Source organism: Oxyura jamaicensis, chromosome 3, assembly GCF_011077185.1.
Source record: "Oxyura jamaicensis isolate SHBP4307 breed ruddy duck chromosome 3, BPBGC_Ojam_1.0, whole genome shotgun sequence".
Lineage (NCBI taxonomy): Eukaryota > Metazoa > Chordata > Aves > Anseriformes > Anatidae > Oxyura > Oxyura jamaicensis.
Genome location: NC_048895.1, coordinates 25917900 through 25934278, shown reverse-complemented (window position 1 = coordinate 25934278; position 16379 = coordinate 25917900). Strand labels below are relative to the sequence as shown.

The 16379-nt window shown below is 41.2% G+C and overlaps 1 protein-coding gene across 2 annotated transcripts; it reads right to left on the bottom strand.

Moving 5' to 3' along the window:
• Window positions 1-480: 480 nt before the first annotated feature.
• On the bottom strand, window positions 481-16347 carry RNF8 (ring finger protein 8). Of its 2 annotated transcripts, none has more exons than XM_035323343.1 (8): window positions 16264-16347; window positions 14203-14331; window positions 11897-12637; window positions 10642-10704; window positions 8759-8848; window positions 7737-7844; window positions 6687-6898; window positions 481-4822 (listed from the first exon to the last, which is right to left on the bottom strand). In XM_035323343.1, the coding sequence occupies exons 1-8, from the start codon at window positions 16339-16341 to the stop codon at window positions 4783-4785; spliced, it is 1461 nt and encodes a 486-aa protein (XP_035179234.1). In that variant the 5' UTR covers window positions 16342-16347; the 3' UTR covers window positions 481-4782. The 2 variants fall into 2 exon arrangements, with proteins under 2 accessions (XP_035179234.1, XP_035179233.1); XM_035323342.1 differs by having other exon boundaries at window positions 6694-6898.
• Between the last annotated feature and the right edge of the window lie 32 nt (window positions 16348-16379).

The following is a 16379-nucleotide window of genomic DNA, read 5'->3' as shown; positions in this document are numbered from 1 at the left end:
AGTTCCTTTCTAGTTATCCCTGCTGATGTAGGTAGTGTTTTTATCACCCTACAAGAGAGCTCTCCCAAGACAGCAGCAAGTCTTGAACATGCGTCAAGGATGCTGTGGATTATCTGTGACCAATCCTACAACTGTTATGAGTTGAACCTAAATCCTGGATATAATACCGTAAGCGCTTGATGCCACACGAAGACAGGCAACGGTGCAAGGCATGACGTCTGCAAGTGGATATTCAAATAGGGGAATGACTGTAATGCAGCTGGTCCAGTGTTCAGGACTACTATCCGTGTATGCAAAGAAGAGTCCTTCATAGCAGGTTCATGACTTCAGTGGTACATTTCCTTTATGAAGCAAACAAAAAAGAACACAAGCATCTGTATTCTTTTATCTAGGCTAACAACAGTAAAAAATGGTTCTTAAATTGGTGGAATAGACGAAAGACCAGTATGTCATTGATAAGACAATTTATAGCAACTCAAGTTTTATTCTTCTCCAAATCTGATAGTTTTCTTTCTTGTTGATTTTTTAAAGGAAAATAAATTATGATAGTCACGCATTGTCTACTAGAAGTTCATGACAACCCCACCAACATTCAGGGCAGTACTACTGTGCCCTCCTTCACTAGTAATTTCCAACCAATTACTTTAACACTCAACATGGATTTAAGAACTCACCTCACAAACAAGATCCATATATACTCACCGTCTTCAAAGGACTCTAAGAAGGGTTGAGGTTGTAGTGATAGCACCACTGAAAAAAATGCACGGAGTTTCTCCTTTATATAAACCCCCATCCTTCCCTGGATGCTGTGTCCACTCTTAAACTACGTTTAGAAACTGCAGAGACTTTGAGCCCATGCAGCAAGTACTAGGGAAGGTCCCACACAGCCAACAGGAGAGCATCACTTACGCAGTAGGAGGAAACCAAAGAAGTGACCAGTCCAGGTGGAGAACTCAGGCATTGAGACAGGGAGGGGGAATGACTTGCTCCAAAGAATCATAGGAAAAGGGACTTTGGGAAGTCACCTACTTTCCCCAAATACAGCTGAACTATACATAAATACATCATTTTTTAATTAAATTCTAAAATAGTTTCCAGTGGGGTATAGACTCCACATTTCAAAATTAAAATTTTTGAAAGAAAAAAAGCACTTCACATACTACAGATTTCATAGGTGGTGTGGCAGGGAAAAAATTATGGAAAAATTCACTCATTGAACTGAAGTGTGCTTGACCTGTTTGTAAAGGCTGAATATTCTGCATCATAAAAAATTTCCCCAAAGTATTGCAGTTTTTCATTATCTGTATTGTTGAGACATTCCAATAGGAAAAAAAATGCTACCAGGACTTTTAAGTCTCATTACGTTTTGTCCTAGTCACTATAAGCCGGGAAAAACAGATTACTCTGTCTTCGAAACAGCTTTTGATGTATTTGAAGACTCACGGCTGCCTCGCCTTTTTTTTTTTTTTTCCAGAAAGAGAGGGAAAGCTGGAGTTTAAATCTTTAGCGTGGGGTCACCATTCTTGGGTTTCACATCTTTCTGTTTCTCCAGCTGTTCCAAATCCACTTTGAAGCACAGTCCTTAGGACCGTAGGGTCTGCTAGGGTCTTACTGGTGTTGAATAGATGAAGAAACACTTAATGGTACTCACTTATACGTTCAGATACATACCTTTGTTTGCAGCAGTAAATTGTCCAATACCTCCCTCGTCCAACTCTCTGCAACTATCTGGCCAATTTTTTCAAATCTGTATTTGACTACACAAGAGCACCAGTGTAGAATTTTAAATCCTTTTACGGCCAAAAACTCATTTATGAAACGTACTAAGTTGTGAACAGATCTTAAAATAGTGTCACCTACATACCTTTCCACAGCTTGTATGAAACGTTATCAAAAGGTGCACAAAAAATTAAGATAGTTATAGCTCAACTTGTTCTCTGTCAAAATAACCCTATTTTAGCATGTTTTGTGCCTGACATAGACTAGTGGAATACTCTCATCATTAATCATTTTATCTTCTATATGCATACAAAAAAAAGTTTATTTCAATAATGAGTGGATGGTGGGAGATAAAGAATTCAAACTCAGCTGGCAGGCCTACAGCATCTTTCCTCCTTTTCCTTCTTTCTAAAGATAGGCAAGTGCATCTATTTGCAGAATTCTAGTACCTTACCCATTCTCTGCTAATTCTCTGATGATTATAATAGTACGGTCACTCAAAGCATTCTAGGATTCTTTTCATCTTGCTCAATTCACATGGAAATACCTAGCCTGTGTACTGTCTAATGTGTTCTTTCACTGTTCTAGCCAGTAGCCTATGGTTACAGTTTTGCTCCTTGGTAATCCACCAGTATTTATAAGCTATGTAATTAAAACCAACCTCAATGAAGGAAAAAAAAAACAAGTCACACTGAGCTCATTTCATCTTGCTCATTTGATGATTACTATCTTGCTTTCACAAATAAACAGTATTACTACTTAGCCTCTCTCCTTGGTCCTTTACACGCTATGCTCCTATTGGTAGCAGTGGAAAAGGTTTAGTAGTCTGCTTGTATTTTGGGGCACCTCTTGTAACAGCTGAAATGGTTTAGTATACCACTTGTATTCTGAGTACATCCCCTTTCACCAGAATATGAAGAATATTCTCTATATTCTAGTGAAAGGGGGACACACTCAGAAAGCATACCAAAGAACTGCTCTGTCACTAGAAGTACCATCCTTTTCTAGAATATTCATAAACACCAACATAACAAAAATAAATATATTTAGCAAAATGAAACAAGGAAAAAAAAAGCAAAGCAACATGGAAGAGATACAGGATACAAGAACTTGCAGTCTGAGGTAACCAGAATATTTTCCTGCTACTCCTCTTCAACAATAATGCCTGTTTCAATGTGAGGGTATTTCATAAGCGTTTCGGGGAGCCCTCTTCTCTCCGACATGCTAGAGGGCATATATTCAGAAAAGAAACTTTCAAGAGCCCATATATTCTATAACATTAAAAGGACAAGGAGAAAATTCAAGCTGTAATAGCTTCTTCACAAGAACAACCTTACAGTAAGGCTCTAAGAAAGTTACCTCGCCCACAGATCACATATTTTTCCCCTGTGCTACCATTCAAACCTGCCAGAATGCACTACTTTCTTAGAATAGCATCATCAGTCATGCACCTTTTTAATGTTATCTTTCTTTAGTGGAAGATATGACTGTATCTACTAAATTACCACTAAGAGAGCCACTGCTAACGCAGGCTTAAAGAACTGGGACGTCTTTTATCAACTCCTGCATACAACAGTCTTTCAAATAAATTTAAAATAGTCTAACTGCTTACAGAAATCAACACATGAAGCAAACAAGGTCATAAAAATGAGACAATCTGGGTTTTCTCAAAAATTCTAAGGTAACTAGGAGAAGGAAATTTATCTCGGGTTGCACCAAGGAACACTAATGCACAAATGGGTTTATATTTTCCGTCTTAAACAAAATAAACACAGAAACAAGAAATACACACAAAGAGCCAAAGAAATACTACAGATGAGAAAAGCCTTCTCCATCCTCCTCTTATTGATGTAATGGTAAAGGCTTTCCAAGTAAAAGCTAAGTCAAAAACATACGCCTCTGAAAAATGAATTTCATAGACAATTTTGTATTGTTTCTCATAGGTGATAGCATGAGGTAAGACTTGCTCAGTCTTAGGGATGCATTACCTGCTGTGAGGGCAACACAAGACACAGCTCAACAGCAATGTTTTGTAAACAATTGACCTAAGCACTTCCTTCTGTCTGTGGCTGGCTACAGATGCTGCTCTCCTACCCTGCCAACAGAACATCTCTCATTCAGCTAGCAGTACTTCTGAAGAGGCCAAGATTCCTCTCGTGTACCGACAAGAACTAAATGTGTTTCTGAAGTCACTGCTAATAATTTCTGGATGTGCTGCTTCAAAATTTTAAAACTCTGTATGCAAAAGCCTGAAAAGGAACAAACCAAAGATGCTATATGAAAAGAGCATGAACTAAGGAATTCTGAAAGATTTAATCTTCTCCATCGCTATCCAACAGAATATGAGTAACATCACCTGAACAGCCAGCAGTTTAGCTTATGATGCATGTAAGCACTTAAAGCTGATATGACCCATAACCCATTCTTTGTTAACTTTAGTGCCAGAGAGTCCTAGGATGACTCTGACATAAAAAATTTAAGAGGAAAACCCACGTTGGCATGTTTTTCCGATATTCCTCTCCTGTTAGGTGGTGGGAACGACCAAGTTCTGAAATAGCTTGTGCCATTCCCTCTGCTGGCTGAAATTAGGGGACCTGGTGTACACATTTAAAACACGTCATTCACTCAGGAAAGAGCAGCGATGCATTCAAACATACGTACCACACTAACTAGTAGGTCACAAGTGATCATGATAACCTGGGTTTTATGTCAACTATCTAGCATAACGCCAGCTTGCTCTTCCACAATCCAAATTTCATTTTAGAGATTACGCTTCTGTACATTCATTTAAAAAATAAAGTCCTTCTTCCAAATGCTACTACTTCTCAGCTCCAGGTACGGCCTCTTCATAGAATCTCTCCTTCCAGATGTCCAATCCACTCCTCCAGCAGTAGTAAACCAAATACCATTCGGTTGGTTCTTGGCAGCATACAGGCAAACCAGTCCAAAGTTAGTGTTCAGATAATGCAGTAGCTTTCACCATGGTAAGAATCCTCCTCAGAGTCTTCACTCTCACAGCTGCTCACTGACAAGATGGGGTAGATGGAAGGAATGACACTGCTGTCATTGTCCACGGCTGGGCTCACCATCACCTTCCATTTCTCTGCATTCAAAACAGATACAAAAATTAGCAACAACCACTGTACCCACAAATGCTGCTAACTTACTAGTTTTCTTTGAATCTTATAGCCTCCTGCTGTCAGTTTATATTAGATCCTTCAAGCTACAGGGCATAAGTATTTTTCATTTCAACTTTTGTCATCAAATAACTGTTTTTATTTGTTGTTTTCAGTTTCCCATATGCTTCTTTCTGTTAATACAGCACATATGAGAAGGAGACATTCTGCATCCCTTCTGTGGCATAAAATTGGCAAAAGGTAGCAGCACGCTGCCAGGTAAGAAAGAAAGAAGCAACAAAATGTGGTAAGGAGCCATCAGTAAGTAATGGCAGTGAGCAACCATTACTTACTGAGGGACACTGAAGGCCCCATGAAAACCTCCACACATTTAAGAGCAGTAAACGGCTTTACTGCCGTCCCTTATCCCAGGGTCTATTATCTGACTAGGCTTCCCAAGTGATACCTGAATCGTTATTTCCACAGCAGCTGATTCCTTCTCAGGATTTCATGTTTAATTAGACATATGGCTACCTTCATCTGAATAGTAATGCTTCCATCACTGAGTAAGACGACCACACAAAGCAATTTGTCCTTTTGCCTGAAGGGCATCATGGCGAATCTATATGATTTCCTACAACTGATCATTTTCTGTATTTACAGCATCTTATCACATGTGAAGGTAGGCTACGAGTCTATTTTCCACCATATGGAAATGAAGTGTGCTCCAAAGGCAACACTTCATCCAGTCACTACTAGATAACTGATGAGGCACTTCAGTAGTGCTACAGCATACTCTGCAGATGTGCACATAATCCAAGAGTGGTGTCAGCTCTGCAGAGGTGAAAGCAAATCACCAAGCCACGCTGGACAGTCTCCGAGCAGCACAGCATTTCCTGAGAGAATCAGACTAAGTTGGTTAAACAGGTGATGATTTCAGGTTAGAATTAACACTGCTTAGCAATGTCATTCTACGTCACCATGGAGGATCTGAAATATTTCGAAAGCACCTCTCATTATGAAGGTCTTCGAAAGGCTCGACACTTTGCAAAACAAAGGGTCATGCACTTAGGTCTACAGGGGGAAATCAGAACAAATACTTAAGGGAATGCAGCAACAGAAATTCGTTAAGGGGTAGCAAGAAAAAAAAGATTTCTATGTTTTGGCACCTAGATACCAGTGTCAAGTGCTCTAAAAATAAAATTGGAAGGGGCAAACAGAATACTCCTACACTGGAATTTTACCTACAGCCCTCACTGTCATGCAGAGCCTTTCAGCTACAACTTTTGTGTTAAGGCCACAGAGGTAAACTCTGTAAGAATGAGTATGGGAAAGCAGCTGCCATTTCAGCCATGTGCCAACATTCTCTTCAGGGATTCCTATGTAAGTCTAGCACATGGAAGAGAATTCAGCTTCTTGTGAAGCATTGCTCTCCTGAGTTTCTGCAATGGTATAGTCAATACCTTGATAAAAAGGTTCCTGGTAAATTTGTCAAGGCCCACTCTCTGTAGTTTTGCTTTTCTTTAGTGATGTCTTTGAAATAGAACAACCTATCTTACGGTTAAGTCTTGCAGCTGGACTGTGCAATTCAGACTGAAGTCTTTTTCCAAACTTTTTATTTGTTCTGCTGTGCGGTAAAGCTAGTTATACAACGTATCTTAAAATCATTTCCCCTCCTCAATTGTTGCCGATTCTGCCAATAATGAGTATTTATCCTCATACACAACAGGAAGTCATTTTCCAGAATTTCTGCTGCATTCTCTGAGCATTTCCTTAGTATATAGGTGCCAAAGAAAGGTGTACAAAATAGGTGAAATGAGAGATTGTACTCATCATGCCACATCCACCCACCTCTCACCTTTCCGCTCTCTGATCAGGGACAGGCGATGCTCTTTCATTTCCACATCCAGATTTTCTACCATCCTATCAATGCAGTTATCCAGCACCAGAGAGCGCGTCTTTGACTTGATCTCCTGCCTGCAGATAGGGCACTCCACCTTACGCTTTGTCCACTCATTGATGCAGTAGGAGCAGAAACTGTGTGCGCAGTTCAGAGTGACTGCCTGGGGAATTGAAGGGAAGGATACTTAGCAGAGCATGCTCACACAAGCATTGCAAAATTAAAATAACTTTGGGGTCACAAAAATTTTAGATGAACACTTCTCTTAAGGTAAGGGTGGGAAGAAGCACAAGGGCCCTTCCTTGACCTTTTAGAGGGGTCGCACACAAAATAACACTCCTATGCCAGGGTACAGACAAGTTTTAGAAGTTGGTTAGTGTGTTCACAGTAAATCATAGCAAGTCTATAGCTAAGGCAGAGACAGAGAGAAGGAATACATTTATTTGAAAGGGTCAAAATATGGGAAAAAAATGGGTACTACAGAATAGCATCTTAAATTACTGAAATCAGACGCTGAAATTTTAGGTAGCTGTTAAGTCATTATAAGAAGGGTAGCAGCACTTTTCCTGTAGCAGAAATGAATGTAAAGCAACTGAAGTTCTAGCACAACATGAACAGAAGTAGTTGGTATTTCAGACATCCCATAGGCAGCAGTCTACCTACAACTTTATTTGATTAAATAAAGCTGGCCAACTTCTCAAAAGTTTTTATCCGAACAATATAAATGACTCAGAACTTGATGAACACTGCATCCCCCCTTCCTTTACTAACCTCCTTCTATATCTAACCCTGAAGCTGTCCAATCCTAGTCAACTTAAAGCAAGGTCCACTACAAAATGACTCTTGCCTGAGCAGGCCTGTCAGCAGCGGCTCAGAGCACCAGTTCAGACACACTGGTAACTTCTGTAAGCCTGCATGCATCTTAGGATTAAGCAGTCAGAGCTAGCGAAAGCTTCTCACGTCTCTTCTCTACTGACAAAGCCACACTGGCTTCAACATACCTCAATGAAGTGTTCAGAACAGATGGTGCACTGCAGCTCATTCTCCAACACGTCATTCATCTGATTCAACACTTCTTCTTTCTGGGCTCTCACCTTTTCCTTCTCTTCCTATTGAAAAAACAAATATGGTCACTTACCAGCAAGGTTTTAGTCAATATAATATTGGTGGGAACTGCATGTGGGGGGGAATGTGGTACAGCTAGAAATCCCTTTGTGACATGAGTTTGGCTTAAGTTAACTGAATGATTCTTTTGATTCCTGATGTAAAGAGCCAAACAACCAACAGACAAAATACTTCAAACATTAAAAAAGTGAGAATTTAAAACTTTTACTTGCATTTAACTGCTTAGCAATTTTTGTTTGCAGTTAATTAGGCTCCTACCTGTTCCATCTTCTAAAAATAACAGAAATTCTTCCAGCTGAAGCTATACATTAAACAACAATTGCAAAGATGACCAAAACAAACAAGAACAAAGCCAACAGCCAGAGGTATGAAACGTCACAATTTCCACGGGTAAGACACAGCACAGGATCCCTAAATTATCTTCCATTCATCACCTTGTGACAAGGGCAGGAAGAAACGTGGCGTATCTCATTCATTATTAAAATGTCATGATTCAGTCCTACACCCCTTGTAGGATGGAGGGAACACACTGCAGTTTTACTTAAACTGAAACATTTAACTGAAAATGAAGCACCCACTTCTGTTTGTTTGTTTGTTTCTCTTAAATGAAGGATGGGTCTACTTCTGCATAACACATAATTCAAGTGCCTTGTGTTCTCTGTATGATTGAGAAAGATCTGGTAATGACTCTTCAATACTACTTTATGAACAAGGCAGAGTATCTTCGCATGCACCCTCAATGCCCACTCAAATTTTGGAAAGCTGTGTCAGCTGCCAGCTCAAAATACGTGAGTTTTTCACTACAGAAGACAAAACAGTCAAGGCAAACATTAAATAAACCATTTCTGCTGCTGCAGCACCTTGTTTCACTTACAGGAAGCTCAACTTTATTCCTTACCTTGGTTTCTTCCAGTTCTTTATTCTTGGCTCGAATTATCTCTTCAAAATCTTTTTTATTACGGCTCAGTTCTTCCATCAAAGCGTGATGCTGTAAAGATACCATCCCGGAAATAAAACTGTCATTATAAACTACCCTATTAAATATACGTGGCTTTAATCATGAAGTTCAGCATACTTATTTCTCCTGCCTTCTCCTAGAAGAGCAAACTGTGCCTATATGAGCTGGGGCATTAAGTTAAGGCAGTTTACACAGAACCATAGACAGGCTTTGGTTAGAAGGACCTTAAGGACCACCTTGTTCCAACCCCCCTGCCATGGGCAGGGACACCTCCCACCAGACCAGATTGCCCAAAGCCCCTTCCAAACTGGCCTTGAGCAATTCCAGGGATAGGGCATCTACAACTTCTCTGGGCAAGCTTTGCCAGTGCCTCATTACCCTCTTTTAGTTTAAAACCATTCCTCCTCGTCCTATCATTATCTGCCCAAGCATAACTTTGCTCTCCTTCTTTTTTGTAAGTCCCCTACTGACCTCCACCTGGACATAGAGCCATTGACCACCATTCTCTGGGTGCAACCTTCAAGCCAACTCCTTATCCACTGAATGGTCCACCCATCAAATCTGTATCTCCCCAGTATGGAGATCAGGATGTCATGCGGAACCACGTCAAAGGCCTTACAGAAGTCCAGGTAGGTACAGCAGTTGGTCTTCCTCTATCAACTCCCTCTATCAACTCTGTCACTTCATCACAGAAGGCCACCAGATTGGTCAGGCACAGTTTGCCACCTGAAGCTGTCTCAGATCACCTCCTTGACATTGTTTTGTGCCTTGACATTGCTTCCAGGAGGATCTGTTCCATTACCTTTCCAGGCACAGAGCTGAGGCTCACCAGTTTGTAGTTCCCTGGGTCCTCCTTTCTACCCTTTTTAAAAATGGGAGTGATGTTTCCCAAGATATATATATGTAGGGCACGCAATAATGAATGAGGAGTAAAAAGCTTGAAGTGTACAGCAAATGAGTTCATGCTGTTCACAGTAAAACTCACTGTAGAACACAGAAGTAAAAATGGAAATTTGACAGTACGTGGCACATAAGAGGCATAGCCAGTGCCACTAGAGAATGATCCTTCCCACCAGATGGTAGGATAGGAACTTCTCTGAACAGAATTTACTCAGACTAATGGAGTTCCCTAAGGATAATCAAAGTAGTTGCATTTAGTGTACCTAGCTTCTGATTACAGTTGGAGCTTACACGTGTTGGGTTCTATCAGAAATGGCAGGTAGGGCTGCCATATAAAGGTTTATTTTACATTTCAGTCCAGTTTTATGGTCATCATTTTGAGTGTATCTGGCACACTGGAGTATCAAGGAGTATTTGACACATAGGTGTCACAAAAACCCGTCACTGTGTGCAGGGTTGGCTGAAGCTCTGTTTGGATTAGCTTTATTAGCTTTTCAAAAGGAAAGGCCTTTTAGAAAAAACAGGAAACCTAAGCACATAACAATCTCTCTCAAAAACACTCCTAACCAAGACTGATTCTTTTCTTCTTCTGGTTAAAACTGCCAAAGCCATTTTCCCAAAACAGGTGCCCAGCAGAAAGACCTCACAGAACAGCCTACCAACATCCAGAACAAATTCAAATAAAATCATTACAGCTAGTTAATGCTCTCAGTGAGAGCACACTCATGTTACCTGGTAAACAGCTACTCCCCAAACGGGAAGCCTGTCATTTTCTAACAGCAAGTTGCTCTGTGGAAGATGCAGACCATCTGATCTGCACTTGAGCCACAGTCCTACTCTTCCACCAAGAGGCCACAGCAATAAGAAAGATTTAAATATCTGAGTTACACAGCAAGACCAAACTTAGACTCATAACTACTTGCCTCTTGCAGGACCTGGGCCAGCTGCTCCTTCAGATTCTCTTCTCCATGTTGCCACTTTACTCCCTGAGGGAAGAAAAAAAAAAAAAAAAAAAAAAAAAAAGGCATTTTTGCTGGAAGAAAAATGCTGGAGGAAATAAGAAATACTCAAAGCATGGGAACGAAAATGACTCTCTTGCATGTTCCCTGTAGAGAATATCCTTAAAGAAACAACACCGATTTTAGGTGAAACCTGAGAAGGCCCACTCTCGTGCTTCATGCACACTACTGAAATTAGAGCTCTCATTTACTGTGAAGAGTTAAAATGAACGTCTCATTTACAGTTACATTCTTGGAACTCCTCCAAGTTATTCCAGATCCAAAGGCACTGGAATGTTCACAGAAGCCAAGAGGTCAGCAAAAGCTTAAACGTGAGAAAAAGCTGCACCTCTATCTCTGAATGCATTGAAAGAGGTTAGACATATCTACAGCTTCAGCTGAACTTCTCTTTGTGCCTAAGCACACAAGTCCAGACCTCCTGTATTTCTAACACAGTTGTCTCTCCGTTAGCAGCAGACTTTAAAGGAAGTAACTGATAAATTATGAAAGTAACCCCCAAATGAATTCTTACCTGCTTTAAACTAGATTTCAACTAAACCCAAACAGAAAGGTAGGCTTGTATCTTCTTAGCTAAAAAAAGTTAGTTATCAACACACACATACTGCTTGAAGGAACATACAGGTGCAAGAAAGGCTTTATGGTTTTGTTTTTAAGAGAAACACCCTCCTTCCTCAAACCCAGAATTAAGAGGTAAAGACATATGATAATGAACTTGGAAAGGGAATGGATTTCCCAGGTGCAGCACTGATTCTGAAACAGCCATATACTAAAGAAATTCCCTCTTAAGGCAAATACTTTTCAACTTGTCCTCTTCGTAACCACAGAAGATCAGGCAGAAATTTTTGATTTTGTATTTTAAAAAGTTTTTTTTTTTTTTTTCTCCTCTTTTTAACTAACAAATGCTTTATTATCCCACTGTATTTTAATTTTGTATCTTTTCCTTTGGTATCTTTTCCAATCCTTTCTGTCTCTGCACATTCTTTTGGTACGTGTTCCTAAAAGTGGAATACTTCTGTAACAATTTAAACTGGATTAACCAACAGTAATATTATTTTTGTTACTGTTTTTGTATAGTTCAAGCTCTTACTTAGCTCAATGTCGTAATAGGCGTTCTATGAAACCCAAAACACACAGACCAAAAAGATCACCGCCATTATACCTCTAGATTCTCCTGCTCTTTGGAGAACGTCTTCTCCAGCTCTTCCATCTGCTGTTGATGCTGCTCTTGTTCTGTGCATAGCTGCTCCTGCAATTCCTGCAGCTCCTGTTCCATTGCTAGGATCGTCTTCTGAGCAGCCTTCCTGCGCTTTTGCTTCGCGTTCAGAACTGCTGTCTGCTTATCCTGCACTTTGACTTTTAACTCCTTTATATCTCCTAGAGTTTTCTTCAGCTTTTCCAGGCCAGTCCACGACTGAGAAAGAACAGAGCCTTTCTGGTCCTTAGGTGAGACAGACACAGCTTTCTCAGCTTGCACAGGACTGCTACGCACTGGACCACCATCCTCCTCACTTGAGCCAGGAGAAGGCAGCTTGACATCCATCTTCTCTGTCAACCCTTTTACCTCTTCTACCCTTCCACATGGTTTACCCAAAGGTTCAATGTCATAGGACACTCTGTCTCTTTTGGATCTGGAATTTGAAGGGCCTTCTGATCCAGATGTCTCTGATTCCTCCAAACTAAATTTACGTTTAGTTCTTGAACTCTTAGCTTTCCCCAGGTCATTCCTTTGGGCTAAATAGGGTCTGATTTTCTCCCATTCCTCTTTAATTACTTCATACTCATATTCGGCGGTCTCTCTGTTTTCCAAAGGCACTCCCAACTGGATACGGTCTCCTTCAGTTATAGGATAGGTTTTTGAAGGATCCAGGCGCTGTTTATTAAGCCAAACTCCATTCAGACTCTGCAAATGAAGAAGAACCGGCAAGATTCAATATGCAAGGTTCGATATACAAAGTCATCTGCGAGTTATTTCTGGCAACTGTAAACATATCCAGTCTTTGCAGTACTGCAATAGCTAACTCTTGAAATAAACACTGCAACATCCAATTTATTGCCTCAGTGTCCCATTTATTACAGTTACTGTGTTATAATATTTACCTGTATTATTACTACATTACAGATATGTACAAGCACTAAGAACAATACTAATATATGGACTTGTGCAGACAGAAAAGAATGAAGCCTAAGGGAAGGAAACTACCCAAAAGCTTCAGAGGCAATAAGAACTATCCAACAGCAAAGATTCCACAATACTGGAACGCTCTATGTTCTTGTTGATATAATTATTTTTGACAATTAATGACACCTGAAATCCGAGAAGAAACTAGAACATAAAAATAAGCATAGCTTGCACTACAGAATGCAAGAAAAAAAATGACATTTCTCTGTAAATACAAGGTGAATATAACCAAGGAGGGAAAATTCTCTTCAAGAGATGACGTTCCCATCGGGAGTTTTTTTGTTTGTTTTAATTAGGCAGTAGCTCAAGAAATAGTTTTGAAAGACAGAGAAACTGAATTGTGCTCAAGATGAACTGCAGAATCATTACAAACTGAGATACCCCAGAGAATCAATAAAAGAACTTGACAAAATGGTAGCAGTGATAACACAGAGGTGTTAATAGTCGATCTACCACTGATGTTTTCCGTCATACAAACACTACGTTCTCAAGATGATACAATTACCGCAACAGAGTTTTGTTTAAAAGTAGAGTAATTTCAATGGTAGCCACTCCATTTCTTTCTGGATTACCTGTCATTGACCCAAACATCCCTCAAGTCTGTATGACATATTGAAAACATCTTGTTCTACTGTTGCTGTTTTAAATTAAGTTGCAGATTCTGCATTTTTCAGCATGAACGAGAAAGAGCAGAGATCAGGTTAAAGAACAGATGACTGCTGAAGTCAGAGTGAGACCTAACAAAAGACTGCTCTCAACGCTTTATTCTGCATTTTAATCAGCTGAGGAGGAGTTTAGCAGAAACACATTTGAAGATCACATAAAACGTTTGTGTGTTTTTTTTCCCAACAGCAGATTTTCATCATAGTTTATTATAATTAAAGCAATTTTATTACAATAAAGAACGTCAGTTTAGCCCTTTTATTAGCTATACAAGAACGTTACCTTTCCAAATGCTGTCGGAAATCATAGTTATTTCTTTTCTTTTCCTTTAAAAAAGAGCAACACAAAACAAGTTCACAGACAGCAAAGTGCCTGTGTGGGACTGTAATTGTCTGAAAAATGCTATACCAAGAGACAAGTCTACATACACAAAGCACTAAGGTCTGCATCCCAGCCTCAGCAGTCTGAAACTTCCTGCTACAAGTGTACAACAGACATGTTCCCATGGACCATCCATCACACTTCTACCACGTTATAATCAAAGACCGTATGTTGTTCGAACCCAAACAGGCCATTGTTTACAGGCAAAGTGAGAGTACAAGGTCTTCAGCCGGTCTCTGTACCTTGTTATCCTTGACAGTCCACTGCCCTTCTGCATTTTGCTGGAAAACACAGTGCTTACGGGAGATCATCAAGGGACAGGTTTTTGACACCAGCTGGTATGTGAGGTCTAATCCTCGGCCTATAGTCACCTAAAAATAAAGTCATTGAAATGAAAATCAGCAACAACATGGTAAATTCAGTTCATATGGTTTCAGTTTAAGTACAGCAGAAATCCATCTGGATTAGCATCATAGAGGCATTTCCCAAGAATTCAGGATAATGCTGGGTGGTGGTTTTTTGCATTTAAGAGTAACCAGAACATGGAAACCTACACAAAAGCTTGAAGCAGTCCCTTTCCCTCCCACTGACAAAACTTTGATTGCTCATAGGCAGGTTACAGCCTTGGTTTCATGAAAACCTTCTTCAGCAGTAAAGTTGCTCTAAAAGCCCTCACTCCATCCATGCCCCACCTTACTCATGACCTAACTCAACAGTCCTTCTTCAAACTAGTACAATCATATGGACCTGAAGATTATTTCTTATCCTCTTCTTTAGCTAGCAGCATCTGTTCAGCTCTCTGTAAACAGGAAAGACATTGGAAAAAAATAGCCCAGAAAACTGCCATCAAAAAAAAGAGCATATGTAATTGTTGTCTTAAAGCATGGTACTTTTGTAAATCATATTATTGTCTCAAGGCTCAGAAACTACACTACGTGCAGTTTATAGCCAGTAGTGAAAGTGATCTAAATAATCTGATTGAAACTCAACAGCGTCTTCTGGAAGGAGATATAATTTAATGGTACAGTTTCACAGTATCTTATTAAATCTGATCTATTTGCAGGCTGCCATTTAAAGCACAATTCTGCTCTCCCTCTCTCCGCTGCCTCCTTTGCAAGATCTGATTATTGCACACACCTCTATTATTCATCTGCATGCTGCACAAGTTTCCAGCCAGCTCAGGCAGCCTGCCATGGAGTCGGACAACCATGTGTCTCCAAGCAACAAGAGCACGTAGCCAGAGAAGGCAGGACAAAACACTTTTTAGCAGAAGCCCACAGTTAAACCAGATGAAGATAATTCTAAAACCTGATGAAGATGCTCTAAAAATGCACTCTTTATGCCTCAAATGAAGGCTGCCTTTCTTTTCCCCTGCAATCTCAACTCATTGGCATCACCCTTTCCAAATTCTAGGAGAAGGCAAGGTGCTGCACTGAAGAAAGGCCCATTCACTATGCGCTACCTGAGCAGGTCTCCTCCAAGAGAGGCACGTAACACCACGTGGGCAATCAAGCAAAACCAGCTCAGACAAGATTCTCCACTCAACTAACCGAGTCCACGCCGCAAGCCTCGTGGATTCCCCAACTCAGGTCCACAGCTGAGCACACCTGCACGCCTCCTGGCTCCACATCCCCCCTGGGAGAGCAACAAAGCTATGCGCTCGCTCCAAGAGTTGCACCGGGGTGGAAGGGGAGTTAAGAGGGGTTCCTTTTGCGAGGCACAAGCCCAGAGGTGCTTGGTTCTGCGCGAGCCCACGGCACTGATGTGGGTGTTGGTGACCCTACAACCGCAGCATCCCACCGCAGCTCACCCTCCACGGCCGGCTCGTTGGCTGAGCCGCAGGGGAAGGGTGCAAGGACCCCCCTAGGCTTTTCAATTAGAAAACACAAACATCTGAATGGGCTTTTTGCTATGCCACACTGAAACATAATGGAAACAGGTTTAAAACACAGAATGGCAGAATATCCCGAGTTGGAAGGGACCCATAAGGGTCACCAAGTCACTCTAACACGATGCTGTATCCACCTAAGTTAATTATGCATAAAGCCAAATATATCGGGGATTTCTCCCTTATGTTACAACACCATACAAGCGGCTCCTACTTCAGTAATAATCATTAACAAAACCAACAACAAGGGCAGCTAGAGGCGCAGCAAACCGAGCCCAAACACCCCACCTCACCCCCCGCACGTTACCAGCCCCACACCGACCCACCCCCACCCCACGTTTCCCCCCTTTCTTCCCCCATCGGGAACCCAGGGCGGCCTCCAGGCCTGCCTCAGGGGCCGCCCCCCGCGGCTGACCTGCGTGCCGGCCTCCAGCAGCAGCCAGCCGCCGCTGGCCCCCAGCCGCCGCAGGCACCATGCCCGCCGCGCCGCCATGCCGCCCGCCCGCCGCGGCCCTGCCTCCCCCCATGGCG